This window comes from Zootoca vivipara, chromosome 2 (assembly GCF_963506605.1).
Source record: "Zootoca vivipara chromosome 2, rZooViv1.1, whole genome shotgun sequence".
Classification (NCBI taxonomy): Eukaryota; Metazoa; Chordata; class Lepidosauria; order Squamata; family Lacertidae; genus Zootoca; species Zootoca vivipara.
In genome coordinates this window covers 1,254,172-1,269,945 of record NC_083277.1, presented here as the reverse complement: position 1 = coordinate 1,269,945, position 15,774 = coordinate 1,254,172, and the positions used below count along the sequence as shown (strand labels likewise).

The 15,774-nt window shown below is 48.3% G+C and overlaps 1 protein-coding gene across 2 annotated transcripts in view; it reads right to left on the bottom strand.

The window, feature by feature from the left end:
- Window positions 1-15,774, bottom strand: part of LOC118081223 (oocyte zinc finger protein XlCOF6-like) — a 33,353-nt gene that overhangs the window by 2,518 nt on the left and 15,061 nt on the right. The window contains exons 2-3 of one of the 2 annotated variants that reach the window (XM_060271130.1): window positions 12,111-13,796; window positions 9,818-9,822 (exon numbers count right to left, since the gene is read on the bottom strand). In XM_060271130.1, coding sequence (XP_060127113.1) covers window positions 9,818-9,822; window positions 12,111-13,683 — 1,578 coding nt within the window. In that variant the 5' untranslated portion in view covers window positions 13,684-13,796. Of the gene's footprint in view, window positions 1-3,977; window positions 4,451-9,817; window positions 9,823-12,110; window positions 13,797-15,774 lie in introns of those variants that run through there. The other variant, XM_035107576.2, reaches the window with a different exon arrangement.

The window sequence follows — 15,774 nt, the reverse complement described above, 5'->3', positions numbered from 1 at the left end:
CAGCCCTGCTGAGTGTGAGCACATTGGATTTATAGTGTTAGGGTCTAAGATAAAAAATAAAAATAAAATAGAAAAATTCCTTCCAGTAGCACCTTAGAGACCAACTAAGTTTGTCATAGGTATGAGCCTTCGTGTGCGTGCACACTTCTTCAGATACACTGAAACAGAAGTCACCAGACCCTTATATATAGTGGGAGGGTGGGGAACGGTATTACTCAGAAGGGTGGTGGGAATGAGTGATTGGCTGATAGGTGTGGTAAACCTGTTGATGACCACAGATTGGTCTAGATACCAATCATAATCCCTGGGAAATTTCTCAAGATGTGGGACTACAATTCCCATCATTCCTAGCAATCAGAGCCAGTGGTTAGTGTTTATTGAAGTTGCAATCCAAGAACATCTGGGGATCCAAGGTTGAGAAATGCTGCCCTAGAGGAATCTTCAGATGTGGTTGGGCAAAAAGTACCACCGGCCAAAAGCCAGAAGAAGAAGAAGAAGAAGAAGAAGAGGAGGAGGAGGAGGAGTTTGGATTTGATATCCCGCTTTATCACTACTCTAAGGAGTCTCAAAGCGGCTAACCTTCTCCTTTCCCTTTGTCCCCCACAACAAACACTCTGTGAGGTGAGTGGGGCTGAGAGACTTCAGAGAAGTGTGACTAGCCCAAGGTCACCCAGCAGCTGCATGTGGAGGATGGCCCATAGGGAGGGATGATGGGAGTTTTATCTAGTGGGACACACTTTCACCTTCTTCCCCCTCTTCTGAAAATGCCTATCTGTACAATATTTCATTTCCTCCTTCTTCCATGATCTCCAAGATCTTCCTGATACAGTCCATAGGGGCATGCTCCACTCTGGGTGCCCTTCGCCTCCGCCTGTGCGCGCCGTTCCATTACGGGCCGCTGTGTCTGTGTGCGAGCGGCAGCACGTACTGACTGCACATGGGCCGCATTCCAGCGCGTGCGCACTCCGCCCAGTACGAGCTGCTGCTGGCACTTGCACACAGACACAGTGGCCCGTAACGGGCTGCCGCGAGTGAGCGGCAGCTCGTAACGGGACGGCAGGTACGGGCGGAGGCGAGGGGCTCCCAGGTCCTTGCTAAACGGGGCCGTCCAAGCACGCCCCGCTGAAGAATGGTGCGCTATCCCAAACAAGCCCATTTGAGGCAGGAGGGCGCCTTTTGTCTCTCTGGCCCGCCCGCAGCTCTATAAAAAGCCCCTCGGCTGGCGAGGCAGGCTTAGAGCAAGCCAGCAGCTCTCCTGAAGAGGGAGGGGAGAGAGAAAGAGGTGGGGAAGGGGGAACTCCTCCTCTGTCTCGACCACTTTCATTCTCATTGTCAGAAAAACTTGGTGGCCCTCGTGCCTGCCATTCCTCCTCCTGTTCCCCTCGAGCACGGAAGCCCTTTTTGCACCTTAGAATCATAGAATCATAGAGTTGGAAGAGACCACAAGGGCCATCCAGTACAACCCCCTGCCAAGCAAGAAACACCATCAAAGCACTCCTGACATATGCCTATCAAGCCTCCGCTTAAAGACCTCCAGAGAAGGAGACTCCACCACACTTCTTGGTAGCAAATTCCACTGCCGAACAGCTCTTACTGTCAGGAAGTTCTTCCTAATGTTTAGGTGGGATCTTCTTTCTTGTAACTTGAATCCATTGCTCCGTGTCCGCTTCCCTGGAGCAGCAGAAAACAACTTTTCACCCTCCTCTATATGACATCCTTTAATATATTTGAACATGGCTATCATATCACCCCTTAACCTTCTTTTCTCCAGGCTAAACATACCCAGCTCCCTAAGCCGTTCCTCATAAGGCATCGTTTCCAGGCCTTTGACCATTTTGGTTGCCCTCCTCTGGACACGTTCCAGCTTGCCAGTATCCGTCTTGAACTGTGGTTCCCAGAACTGGACACAGTACTCCAGGTGAGGTCTGACCAGAGCAGAATACAGTGGTACTATTACTTCCCTTGATCTAGATCAGGGGTCCCCAAGCTGGCCCTGGAGACTTGAATACATCTAAATTAGCCAAGTATTCTTGTACTACCTCCTTACTTATTCTGGGCTATGTTTCCCCTGCTGAATAATCTGCTCCATATTCTTCAGGTCGGGCATTGTTTTCTTTTTTGGAGAAGACTGAGGCAAAGAAGGCATTGAGGAGTTCTGCCCTTTCTCTGTCCCCTGTTTGCATTTCACCATCTTCTCCTCTAAGTGACCCCACTGTTTCCTTGTTCTTCCTTTTGCTACGGACATACCCATAAAAGCCCTTTTTGTTGTTTTTAACCTCTCTGGAAAGCCTGAGTTCATTCTGTGCTTTAGCTTTTCTGACTTTGTCTCTACACGTGCTGGCTATTTGTTTGAATTCCTCTCTGGTGATTTCCCCCCTTTTCCATTTTTTGTACATATCCCTTTTAAATCTTAACTCCCTTCCCTTTTAGTATTTCTGTCCATGGGATTTCACCCAGCGTTTCCCTAAGTTTTCTGAAGTCGGCTTTCTTAAAGTCTAGGATTTGAGTCTTAGTATGCTTGGTTGCTCCTTTCTGCTGAATAATAAACTCCAGAAGAGAGGCAACTTCGAGGGCCGAGGTCCCCTTGGTGCCCCCCATAAAATATTTGAGGCCCCTCCCTCAGTTAATGGGCATTGCCATCCAAATGGTGTGTGCAGCTGCATCTTGTGATCAGTTTTGCAGGGCGGGGCTTCCTTGGGTCCAGGGACGTCCAAGGGGGAGAATTAAATCCTTAATTAACTGAGATTCTGCCCCCTAACATAAATCCTGGCTATGCCCATGCCTGCCTTTTGGAAAAAATATTCCTTATGAGGAACGGCTTAGGGAGCTTGGTATGTTTAGCCTGGAGAAGAGAAGGTTAAGGGGTGATATGATAGCCATGTTCAAATATATAAAAGGATGTCATATAGAGGAGGGAGAAAGGTTGTTTTCTGCTGCTCCAGAGATGCGGACACGGAACAATGGATTCAAGCTACAAGAAAGAAGATTCCACCTAAACATTAGGAAGAACTTCCTGACAGTAAGAGCTGTTCAACAGTGGAATTTGCTGCCAAGAAGTGTGGTGGAGTCTCCTTCTTTGGAGGTCTTCAAGCAGAGGCTTGACAGCCATCTGTCAGGAATGCTCTGATGGTGTTTCCTGCTTGGCAGGGGGTTGGACTGGATGGCCCTTGTGGTCTCTTCCAACTCTAGGATTCTAGGATTATGCAGTCAGTCATGGCTGGCTGGCTGGGAGACCTGTTGACTGTATTCCTTAATTTATAGGCACTCCTGCCAAGACCCCCAAATGTCTCCTGTTAAGGTGCCCTGGGGTTATTTATGCCAATCTGTGAGGAAGAGAAGCAGAATTTCTTGCTCCCCCTCCCCCTTTTTGGCTGGGTTTCTACATCATTCATCCTTCTGGCAGGCAGAAATCCAGCAGGTGGGGAGGAATTCCTTTCAATATTGTTGCTGGAATGGTTGCAGTGACTGAGAGCTTCCATTGGGTCTTGGCAATGGATTGCTTGGAAGTGATTTCTGCACCAGGTATGCACCAGGTCAAGGAATTTGTACCCCCCCCCAATTACACCTGTATTTTGCCCAGCCAAAGGTGGCAACCCTAACCCTAAAGCACAGGAACGAAGCAGCAAAAGGTACTTTATGACCTCCGGCCAAGGACGGAGCCAGCCAAGGAGCGCCCCCCTCCCCCCCAGCGCCCCCTCCCTTCCCCGCCTTGTTTTGGCCTCCTTGATCCCTCCGTGTTACACCGAATGGCGCTTCCCTCCTCCCCGCCTTTTTCTCCCCTTTTCCCAGCCTCCTCTTTTCCGCCCCTTTCGCCCAAATTCCTGCAATTTCTCCCCTTAGCTGCTGCGTCTCCTTTGCCCTCCGCCATGACTCTCCTCTCCCTGACTTGGACCCCCCATGCACCCTCCCTGCGCCCCTGGGACCCCCTTCTTTCTCCCCATTGCACCCCAAGGGGGAAGAGAGAGGAGGAGACTCACCGGATCCTTCCCAGGAGGGAAACCGAGGCAGCACGTGGAGGAGACCAGAGATGCCGGAAGGGAAATGGGCAAGGAGGGAGGGAGGGGGTTCTGCTCGGAGGACCTGCCCCCTGCTGGCTCTACTTCCTGTCCTCTCTAGGACTCCAGCTCTGGTCGATTTAACCCTTCGCATTCGCAAGCTGGTGCTATGGTCCATGGGGTCACGAAGAGTCGGACACGACTAAACGACTAAACAACAACAACAACATTCGCAAGCTGAGCACATCCAGCTGGCCACTCTCCCTCCGGAAGGAAGTCGCTTCAGGAAAGGAAAGAGGCGCGTGGCCAACAGTTGTATCTCTTTTATAAAGATGCCCAAAGCTTTAATTCGTGGCAGCCATGAGGCAACTCAAGGGGGGGACTGTGGGTGATCCAGGGTTGAGAGAGGAAATCCATTTATTACTGGTTTCACTTTGAGGCAAGGAGCAAAGCGGAGAGCTACTCCCATGTTAAAAGGATCTACTTCCTGTCCTCTCTAGGACTCCAGCTCTGCTCGATTTAACCCTTCGCAAGCCGCTCCCTCCCAGAATCCGGATGGTCCAGGGGGCATGTGCAGAGTTCTCTGTGATTCTGGGCTCAGAGGCCATCAAGACAGCAGCCTGGTGCCCTGCTCTTAGATGGCTGGACTGAAAGTGTGTTTCAATATTAGGAGGGGACTTGAGAGCCCATTCCCCCCCCCCCGGGAGACGCCTGGAAGAATCTGCCCTGGAGTCTGAGTTGCCCCCGGAGGTGGAGGCCGGCCTGGCCTTCCAGGTCCTGGGTATGGAGACCCCCCCCCCCATATGACACCCCACCCTTAGAAGAAGAACCAGGCCCTCTAGCCCTTTGCAAAGCCCAGCCTGTCCCCTTCCCAGCCCTGCTTCTCATCCACCTGGATGGACTTGAAGCCCCTCTGAATCCAGCCTCCCTGTGATATACCCATTTCACAGGCGCCACAACTGAGGCTGGGAAACGTCACCCCTTTTGCTGTGGGGCTGATGCACCATTTCCCAACCTGGGCATGAGTTAGTTCATTGTTATGTACACCCACCCCTTGATTTTTCTCCTTTCCAGTACTCCTGCGTTAAGAAGTAAAAGGAAATTAAATTGTCCTCTGGATCTTCAGTGTCATCAAACACTCCTTCCCTGTTTCTAAACCACCAGGAACAGAGTTGCTTTCCTTGGAGGTTTTCCAAACAGAGGCTGGAAGGCCAAATGTCAGGGACTCCTTAGCTAAGATTCCTGCATTGCAAGGGGTGGGACTAGATGTCCTTTCGGGTCCAACCTTGCAGTTGTTTACTATTATTATTTTTAAACAGATTTTTATTTTTAAAAGATCAGGGTATTTGGACAACACTAAGTAATAATGATGACAATGATGATAATATGATAATATTACACTATATCATTATAAGAGTTAACAATTCCAGTTCCATATATATTTATCTAATGTCTTGGTGATATTATTATCCAAAAACATATATGTTGATTCTAAACCTACTATAATTAATAATTATTTATTACTTATACTCCGCCCGTCTAGCTGGGTTTTGCCGGCGATGTAAAATGTGAAATCCAACACTCTAATTTCTATTTTTGTGCTTAAATGCAAAACTGGAAATGACAGGCTCTTCAAGTTCCCCACCAACCACAAGGCTTGCATTCTGTGAGCTTGTGACAGCCTCTGTATTTTGCATTTTGCTTCAAAGAGGAAGGAGCCAATATTATCCCAGTACTCAGTCATCCCCCCACCTACAGAGGGAATTTCCTGTGCCTCATTTTTTTTCTGAAGGAAAAATTGCTTCAAAAAAGAACCAATCAAATAGGCTGCAAACATGGGCGTAGCCAGGGGGGCAGGGTTGGGAAACTGCCCCAAAATCAATACAAATAAATACAAATACAAAGCAAACTGAGGATCTGCCCTCCCAACAAAAGGCCTGCCCCCCCAACAAAAACACCAAGCACAGCTACGCCCACTGTTGCAGGTTATCTGTACATGAGCTTCCAATCCAATAACTGGATCTGCACATTGGTCCTTTCCTAGTTGTGGCACAAAAGACTAGCAACACCTGATGCCAGATGCTCAGGAATTACTTCCACAGAGACGGGCCTTGGCTGGAGCCTGGAGCAGCCAATGGTGAAGGCAAGGAAGAGAGAGAGAGGAGGAAACTGTGGGTCAAAATCTATTCGGAATACAAGATGCTCAGGGGAAAAATTGGGCATGAGAATAATAATAATAATAATAATAATAACAACAACAACCCAGGTCAGTTGGATGAATATGTAACATTTCCAACAGGCATTTTATTCAGATTCATACATTTTTGCTAATCCATTGGGTGTCAAATAACATCTATACATCATTTTCATATAGTTTCCCCTCAAACCATAACTTGCTATAAACTTCAGATCTATATTCCACAACGGCTCCCATGCCAACATGGGAGAGACTGTTCCACTGTAGCTGCAGCATCATGTTTTTACTGCGCTCTCGCCAATGGGAAGGAGAAGCAAAATAAACTCCCCACTGTAAGCAGGAAACTGGGGCAATGGTTTGGCCTGCAGCCTTTCTCCCTGCTGTGCTACATTTCTCCTTGCAGGCAGTGCCAATATAATTTGGGTGTACATGCAGCTGCTGCCTGAGGCTGGGAAGGAGGCCTCTTGGTGGAATAAAGACCAAGCGGAGGGGGGGGCAAAGGGAGTCCCTGGACAGGAGGGGCAGGATCCAGGCAGTCTGCTCCCTGGTGAGAGAAGCAGGACTTCTCCCTCCCCCACCTCTCCTTCCTTCTGCCCCCTTGTTTCTGGCATCAGAGGAGATGCTGCAGAAAGGCACTGGGGGGGGGGGTTTGCTTCCCGACACATGGAGGCCTGGAGCACAGCTCAGCATTCAGGGAAATGAAAGAGGGAAGCTGGCCATGATCCAGGAGACTGAGGTCAACAGGGAGCGCAGCAAAACCTCCTCACAAAGAAGAAGCTTCCAGCCCCCCCCCCCCCGCAGCACAGCCGTCCGCCCCCCCCCCAGCCCAGCAGCAATTGACATTTTAGGTAATTCCCACCTCCCTCTTTTGCCCCTATTCTGTGTGTTCCTTGCGGAAATACCTCCTTCCAAAAAGGAATACAAGTCAAAATAATAATATTATAATAATGATGATTTATTATTTATACCCCGCCCATCTGGCTGGGTTTCCCCAGCCACTCTGGGCGGCTTCCAACAGAAAAATAAAACACAGTAATCTATTAAACATTAAAAGCCTCCCTGAACAGGGCTGCCTTCAGATGTCTTCTAAAAGTCTGGTAGTTGTTTTCCTCTTTGACATCTGTTGGGAGGGCGTTCCACAGGGCAGGCGCCACCACCGAGAAGGACCTCGGAAAGAGTCGCCCAGCTCTTCCTTCCCTTGGCAAGAGTCTCCAGAAGGTCAATGACACCCCCCCCCCCGAGAGGGGTTTTGGAGAGGCATCCCTTCTGGGCCAACGCTTGTGCAGGGACATCCCAGGGACTGAGAGACAAGGGCCAGCCTGCTGTGTGATATTATACCTGACAGTTGTCAATTTTTATTTAGAAGGGGAAATATCACCTTTTTTTGCAGATCCTCTTTCACCAAAAGAGCAAACATTCTCCTGGATCTCAAGGCAGAAGCAAAGGAGAACCTTCAGCAAAGTATCATGTGGGGAACAAGGAGGGCCAGGGGAGCTGCCAGGGCAAGGAGGTGGGGCAGGAGGCCAGGGCCCCACTTGGCAGAAAGAGCCACAGGTCTAGTGAATGTGAGAGGTAGCTTGCCTCATTTGAAAGTACGGTAAATGAAGCAAGACAGGTGACCATTTGAAGGAGAGTCTGCCAAGGGCAGGAACTGCTAAAAGTCTAAAGTTATCCCAGTGGCTTCTAGGGGGGGGGTTTCCCCTTGGGATGAGCAGGAGGAGGAGTTTGGATTTGATATCCCGCTTTATCACTACCCAAAGGAGTCTCAAAGCGGCTAACAATCTCCTATCCCCTCCTCCCCCACAACAGACACCCTGTGAGGTGGGTGGGGCTGAGAGACTTCAAAGAAGTGTGACTAGCCCAAGGTCACCCAGCAGCTGCATGTGGAGGAGCGGAGACACAAACCTGGTTCCCCAGATTACGAGTCTACCTCTCTTAACCACTACACCACACGGGCTCTCCCAAATTTCATCTATAAAAAGGCTGGTCCTACAGCAGACACACAGGGAGGGAGGGGGGGCTCCACAGCAGGTGGGCTGATCCCACAAAGTGTTGTTTGGTCGTTTAGTCGTGTCCCGACTCTCTGTGACCCCATGGACCATAGCACGCCAGGCACTCCTGTCTTCCACTGCCTCCCGCAGTTTAGTCAAACTCATGTTCGTAGCCTCAAGAACACTGTCCAACCATCTCGTCCTCTGTCGTCCCCTTCTCCTTGTGCCTTCCATCTTTCCAAACATCAGGGTCTTTTCCAGGGAGTCTTCTCTTCTCATGAGGTGGCCAAAGTCTTGAAGCCTCAGCTTCACGATCTGTCCTTCCAGTGAGCACTCAGGGCTGATTTCCTGAAGAATGGATAGGTTTGATCTTCTTGCAGTCCATGGGACTCTCAAGAGTCTCCTCCATACCATAATTCAAAAGCATCAATTATTTGTCAATCAGCCTTCTTTATGGTCCAGCTCTCACTTCCATAAATCACTACTGGGAAAACCATAGCTTTATTATATTATAGCTTTAACTATACGGACCTTTGTCGGCAAGGTGGTGTCTCTGCTTTTTAAGATGCTGTCTAGGTTTACAGATTACAAAACTAGGTGGGGTTAAAGGTAGTGAATTAAGCAAAATACTTAGGCATCTGGATCACAAACAACACGAACAATTTATTTAAAGATAATTATATTAAAAAATGGAAAGAAATAAAGAAAGATTTGGAGGCTTGGAATAGATTAAAGTTATTGTTATTGGGAAGAATCACGACGATTAAAATGAACATTTTGCTATTCATGTTCCAAATGTTACAAATTTTAGGACCGAGAACTGATATTTTTAAACAATGGAAGAAAGATCTTACAAACTTTATTTGGAATTACAAACCCGCAAGAATCAAATATAAATTATTGATTGATACGAAAAATAGGGGAGGCCTGGCCTTGCAAGACCTAAACCTGTACCATGATGCGGCAGGCTTCCTATGGTTGAAAGAATGGATTATGTTAGACAACCACAAATTATTAGATCTGGAGGGGTATGAAAACAAATTCGGTTGGCGTGCCTGCCGGTATTATGCTTACTATTGTAAATGTTACCTTCATTACTTTAAATACATGTCTAGACTGTGGGGCCACTGTGGGGGAGGAACGATCCCCCAGGCATAACGCAGGAATGTCCGCAGCCTTTCCCCAACATCTTCTCATGACCCATGCTTTGTTGACACCAGGCACGTGTTCCATAAATCTTGCAGAGTAAACCCAATGGATTGAGGCAGGGTTGTGGCTACAAGCTACTTTATTGCTAAGAGATAGACAGAACAAAATAAAGCATGTCTCCTCTCGCTGAGAGAAGTCCAAAGAAGAAGAAACAACAAACGGAAACAGAATACAGCACCACATCCGCTCCCGTTATTCCAACAGTCTTTTGCTGGAATGTATCAGCACAGTCTTGTGAGTGCACAGTGAGAGGCTATAGAAACCCAACACCCTCCCCCTTTCTATAAATATCACTGGGCAGTGTGTTAAAACAATCCCAGTTTCTGTACATAGGTACTGTGTTCCCTGGGAACAACCTGGGATAACAAATCAGCAGGAATTTCATTTCCTGGCATGTAGGACATGGTTACGAGTCCATTCTGAACACATTCTCTTGCACGTCGTAATTTTAACTGCAAGTGTTTTGTGCCTTGCTTACAACTCCCAGAAGTTAGCAAAGCCAAACATGCTTTGTTGTCCTGATAAACCTGTATAGGGCACTTTACATGAATTATCATGTATTTACACAATTGCAATAACCACTCACAATCCATAAGTGAATATGACAATGCATTGAGTTCAGCTTCACAATAACTCAGGCTTACTGTTGTCTGCTTCTTGCACGACCAGTCAAAAAGACACTGGTTGTACATGTAACAAACACCAGAAGTGCTTTTGCCATCTGTGGCATCACTTCCAAAACTTGGATCTGCAAATATCTCAAGACCTCCAGACTTCTGATCAGTGAATCTCAGTCTGTAGTGCATAGCACCTTTCAGATAGCGTACTATGCGTTTCAGTGCTTTCCAATCCTTAACTGTAGGATTGTTAGCTTGTCTGCTTAGCAAATTTGTGCTAACTGCAATATCAGGTCTTGAACATCTGGCAATGAAGCTTAGTTTGCCTAGAACACATCTGTACAGCGTAGTGTCAGAAAATGCTTCAGTATCATCTACCTTAAAACCTGTTACCAATGGTGTATCTACAGGGTTGGCAAGCAGCTTTATTCCTGGAACTTTGGGAATCAAGTTCAGCCTTCATGGCATTTAACCATGGCTCAGGATCCTTTGAGTCCAAAGACTGGATCTTTTGGAGGCTGGAAGGTTCAAAAACCTTCTTTGAGCTACTAACAACAACTGTATCTGTTTTGGCTGTTTTAGCAAACTGATCAGCATTCCTTTTTGGGGGCTACACCCTTTGTGGTTCTCTCACTTCTGCGTAAGGTACGCAATTCCCCAGCAGATGGAGTAGCTTTCGCTCCGCCGGATCAACGTGCCATACGCAAATCCTGAGGACCAGGCTTCTCCTCCTTAGGAGAATGGGTACCTATGGTGAACATGTTGTAGAATTTGCCTTACTGTGTACGTGCAGCTAGCCACATAGCAATTAGAAGTATGAGTCAGCTATCTCCAAGGGCTCAACTCTGCCTGGTGCTAGAAGCCTAGTAACAGCCAGGTGACTGGTTTAGAAATACATAAAGACTAAGGCCACCGTGTGCTTAGTGTGGTGTAGTTTGGTGGTGTAGTCTGACGTTGTGGAGAGTTGGAGGTTGTATAGAGAGATAGAGAGAGAAGTGCTGATCTATGTACTGTTTGTTGTTTTTATTTGTAAATAAAGCTGTATATAGTTACTCAGTACTAGTGGCAGTGAGTTCCCGTGTCCATGCCACTTGCCTTCGCCTTGCAGCCAATAAGTTTCCACTATGCCTGCGCTTACTCTGCTGGGTTCAACTGGTACTAGTTGGCATTTACGCCAGGTTCAGCCTTGCTGGTCTTAACAGAACAGTGGCTCCTCCAATTCCTGGTCAGACCCTTCAGATGGTCTCAAAGAGGCCTTTGCACTCTTGTGTAATTTTCAGAATCACTATCTCCACTACTATCACTTTCTTCACTAGTAGAGGTAGAGTCATCCTCAGACTCTTCATCAGTGACAGGGTAACATTGGAAAATTTCCACATTGTCCGTCCCCCCACTTCGCATTGTACTCAACATTTCTGGTCAGTCTAATTATACCAGTGTCGGACATTCGCACTGAATAAGCTCCTTTCTGATACCCTAGAAAGATTTGGGCTTCGGGCCTCTCCCCCTCCCTCTGCTGCTCTCCTCCTGCATGTGTCCAAGATGTCCATACGAGAAACATTTCACGGCCTTCAAAGCTCTAGTTCCACTTAGTGCGGTCTGGGGTGAGGTATCTGCTGACTCCCCCTGAGCAATGAACCCGGTACTCCGCCTGTCGGCTTCATTTTGAATGACTGCCGTGACGTGTGCCACATTTAACTGCTGCATAGGCAAAACAGCTAACTGGCTAGCAATCACATCCCAGCTTGAATCCAAAGAATGTAAAATTGGGAATGAAAACAAAGTTTCTGGAAGCATGCTGGGCCCATAACCAAAATGTCGGGCCACTGTGGGGGAGGAACGATCCCCCAGGCACAATGCAGGAATGTCTGCAGCCTTTCCCCAATGTCTTCTCATGACCCATGCCTTGTTGACAAAAGCATTCCATAATAACCAAATCAGATTCCACACTCCTTCTATTTAAACCGTTTCTCTTCTTTGAGTTAATTGATGGCTTGGAGAGTTTCCACTCTTACACCTCTTAACACTCCATTTCCCTAGCACTTATATGGTTTCTCCCCTGTATGTAACTGCTTATGTTTTGTAAGAAGCCCACTCTGACTGAAGCTCTTTCCACACTCCATGCATTTAAATGGTTTCTTTCCCATGTGAGTCTGTTGATGAATTCTAAGGTTTCGGCTACTAGTGAAGCTCTTTCCACACTTCATGCATTTAAATGGTTTCTCCCCCGTGTGAGTCCTTTTATGAACTCTAAGGTTTCCACTCTGACTGAAGCTCTTTCCACACTCCATGCATTTAAATGGTTTATCCCCCATGTGAGTCCTTTGATGAACTCTAAGGTGTCCACTCTGACTGAAGCTCTTTCCACACTCCATGCATTTAAATGGTTTATCCCCCATGTGAGTCCTTTGATGAACTCTAAGGTTTCCACTCTCACTGAAGCTCTTTCCACACTCCATGCATTTAAATGGTTTATCCTCCATGTGAGTCCTTTGATGAACTCTAAGGTGTCCACTCTGACTGAAGCTCTTTCCACACTCCATGCATTTAAATGGTTTATCTCCCATGTGAGTCCTTTGATGAACTCTAAGGTTTCCACTCTCACTGAAGCTCTTTCCACACTCCATACATTTAAATGGTTTATCCCCCATGTGAGTCCTTTGATGAACTCTAAGGTGTCCACTCTGACTGAAGCTCTTTCCACACTCCATGCATTTATATGGTTTCTCCCCTATGTGAGTCCGTTGATGTCTTCTAAGGTTTCCACTCACACTGAAGCTCTTTCCACACTCCATACATTTAAATGGTTTCTCTCCTGTGTGAGTTCGCTGATGACTTCTAAGGCCTCCACTCTGACTGAAGCTCTTTCCACACTCCATACATTTAAATGGTTTCTCTCCTGTGTGATTTTGATGGTGTGAATTCAGGCCTCCACTCTCACTGAAGCTCTTTCCACACTCCATGCATTTAAATGGTTTCTCTCTCGTGTGAGTCCGTTGATGTTTCCTAAGGCCTCCACTCTGACTGAAGCTCTTTCCACACTCCATGCATTTAAATGGTTTCTCTCTCGTGTGAGTCCGTTGATGTTTCCTAAGGCCTCCACTCTGACTGAAGCTCTTTCCACACTCCATACATTTAAATGGTTTCTCCCCCGTGTGAGTCCGTTGATGTTTTCTAAGGTCTCCAGTCCAACTGAAGCTCTTTCCACACTCCATGCATTTAAATGGTTTCTCTCCTGTGTGAGTCTGATGATGCAAATTCAGGGTGTCACTCCTACTGAAGCACTTTCCACACTCGATGCATTTAAATGGTTTCTCCCCCGTGTGAGTCCATTGATGAATTCTAAGTTTTCCACTAACAGTGAAGCACTTTCCACACTCCATGCATTTAAATGGTTTCTGTCCTGTGTGAGTCTGATGATGCAAATTCAGGTTGTCACTCCTACTGAAGCACTTTCCACACTCCATGCATTTAAATGGTTTCTCCCCCGTGTGAGTCCGATGATGTTTTCTAAGTGTTCCACTGTCAGTGAAGCTTTTTCCACACTCCATGCAATTAAATGGTTTCTCTCCTGTGTGCGTCTGTTTATGTCTTCTTAGTGTTCCACTGTCACTGAAGCTCTTCCCACACTCCATACTTTCAAATTGATTCTTCTTTCTCTTGCCACACTCCATGCATTTTAGTGGTTTATTCGTTATTCACATTGGACATGGGCCCCCCAGAGTTCTGACTGCCTTCTCCATTGTGTTCTTTCGACGGGGTGGGGGGAGGAAATCCTATTTGTTTTCTAGGAAGAGAACAAAGGAATATTACATACATGAATTAGCACTTGTTCCAAATTTTTAGGAAAGGCCCTGCAGCTCTACCTCTTTGTCCTCTCTGCTCCCCCTCCCTTGCTCGCTATTCTATTCCGATTTCCTTTCCTGCAATAATAAGGGCTGGGGGCTCTCCAAGGATGCGCCCCCCTATGGGGGAGGGGCTCCTTTATCCCAAAGGGCCTAAATCAGCCCCTCCCCCACTCGACTGATCTTCAGAAAGAAGGGGGAGGGGGAGCACTCCCCTACTTCCTTTCATCCCCCCGCCCAAAAGTCTGCCCTCCCTTCCCAGCTGCCCTGTTGCAGATTCGGGGGGAGGAAAAGGGCATCCTCCTCCCTCTCCCCACAACCCCAAATCTCCCCCCACTAAAAAAAGAGAGTTTTGCACCTCTTTTTCCTCCTCCTCTGCAGACTTGCTCCTCTTCTGGGAATGTAGATGGCGGCCCCTCCCCCTCCAACCTTGGCTCCCCCCTCCAAACCTCCCTTCCTCCATAGGAAGTGGAGCTCGCTGACCTTGGGGAGGAATGGGTGACGTTATCCTGTTTCTTTCCTGATAATCTCCCAGGTTCAATCCCCGGAAACTGCAGGGAATGAGACGCCTGCCCCACCTCCCAAAAAGTCCTCCGGGGCATGAAGGTTACATTCCCCCTTCATCTCTTTTAATCCCTTCCCAGGAGAGGGGGTGGGTGGGGATCCAGTCATTTTCACACTCATTTCCCAACATGGGGGAGGCAGGGCCATGGCGTAGGGTGTCCCCGTTACAACAGCCCTGCAAAGTAGACCGGAGTTTGGAGCTTTGAACAGTGACTTACAACAACCCTAAATGGTGTTATCCCTTGCAATTGTGTGGTTGCGTAGACAGATGTCACACCTGGGCCACGTAAAATCCCATAAACCCCATGTTTCAGTACTCACAAATCATACGAAAGTGCATGCTGAGAGTACAGGAGAGGTCGCGACACAGCGACTCTAGCGATGGCTACACTGGTACTTGGCTCGGCTTTGCAGACTAGGCCGCTTTCCAGATTGGCCAAATGGAGGTAGGGGCTTGCCTGGGTGGGGGGTGGTCCGAATAGGTCATGAGTCAGGACAGGGTGGGCCCAATCACAGGGATGAGGTGGATCCTGCCTCCAGGCAGATTGTGAATTTGTAGACAGTTGACCCTTAAGTTTGGGACCTGCCAAACACACACTATAGACATCCATAGGGTTTCTCCCCTATGTGTGTTATCTTGGGGGTTATTTGATATGAGCTTCAAGTGAAGCATTGAACACACACTTAGGCCACCTCCCCACTGCATCGAGGTCTCTCTGGCACTGCCCACTCTCTGCTCTGCCACCTTCCCTCCTCATGCAAGATGTGCAACTAGGAGGCGAGTCCTTCCTGGTTCTGCCGCTAAACAGCCCTTTTATTCCGGATGCCCCCAGAGATAATGTTTATCTGAACACTTCCCCCTTCACATAGCCAAGAATGAGGAGGTGTTGCGACACAATTTATAAAACATAAACAATATACAGTGGTACCTCGACTTCCGAATGACTCTACATACGAATTTTTCTACTTACGAAGGGGGGAAATGACCGTGCGCTTACAAATTTATTTGACTTATGCTGCCCCGCGCTCGCCACCACAGCTGCTCTGCCGGCCTTACACGATCGTGCTCTCCCCGCCGCCACTGCAAGGGCGGGGATCGGGCCCGCAATCGGCCGCCTCCGCCGCTGCAAGGGCCGGCCTCAGGGGATCGGGCCCGCGATCGGCGGCCACCACTGCGGCGCGCACAATCGCGCTCTCCCTGCCGCCTCACGCAATCACACGCTCCCCGCCGCTGCTGCAAGGGCGGGGATCGGGCCCGCGATCGGCCGCCTCCGCTCTTGCGGCGCACACGATCGCGCTCTCCCCGCCGCCTCAAGGGCTGGCCTCAGGGGAGCGGGCCCACAATTGGCGGCCACA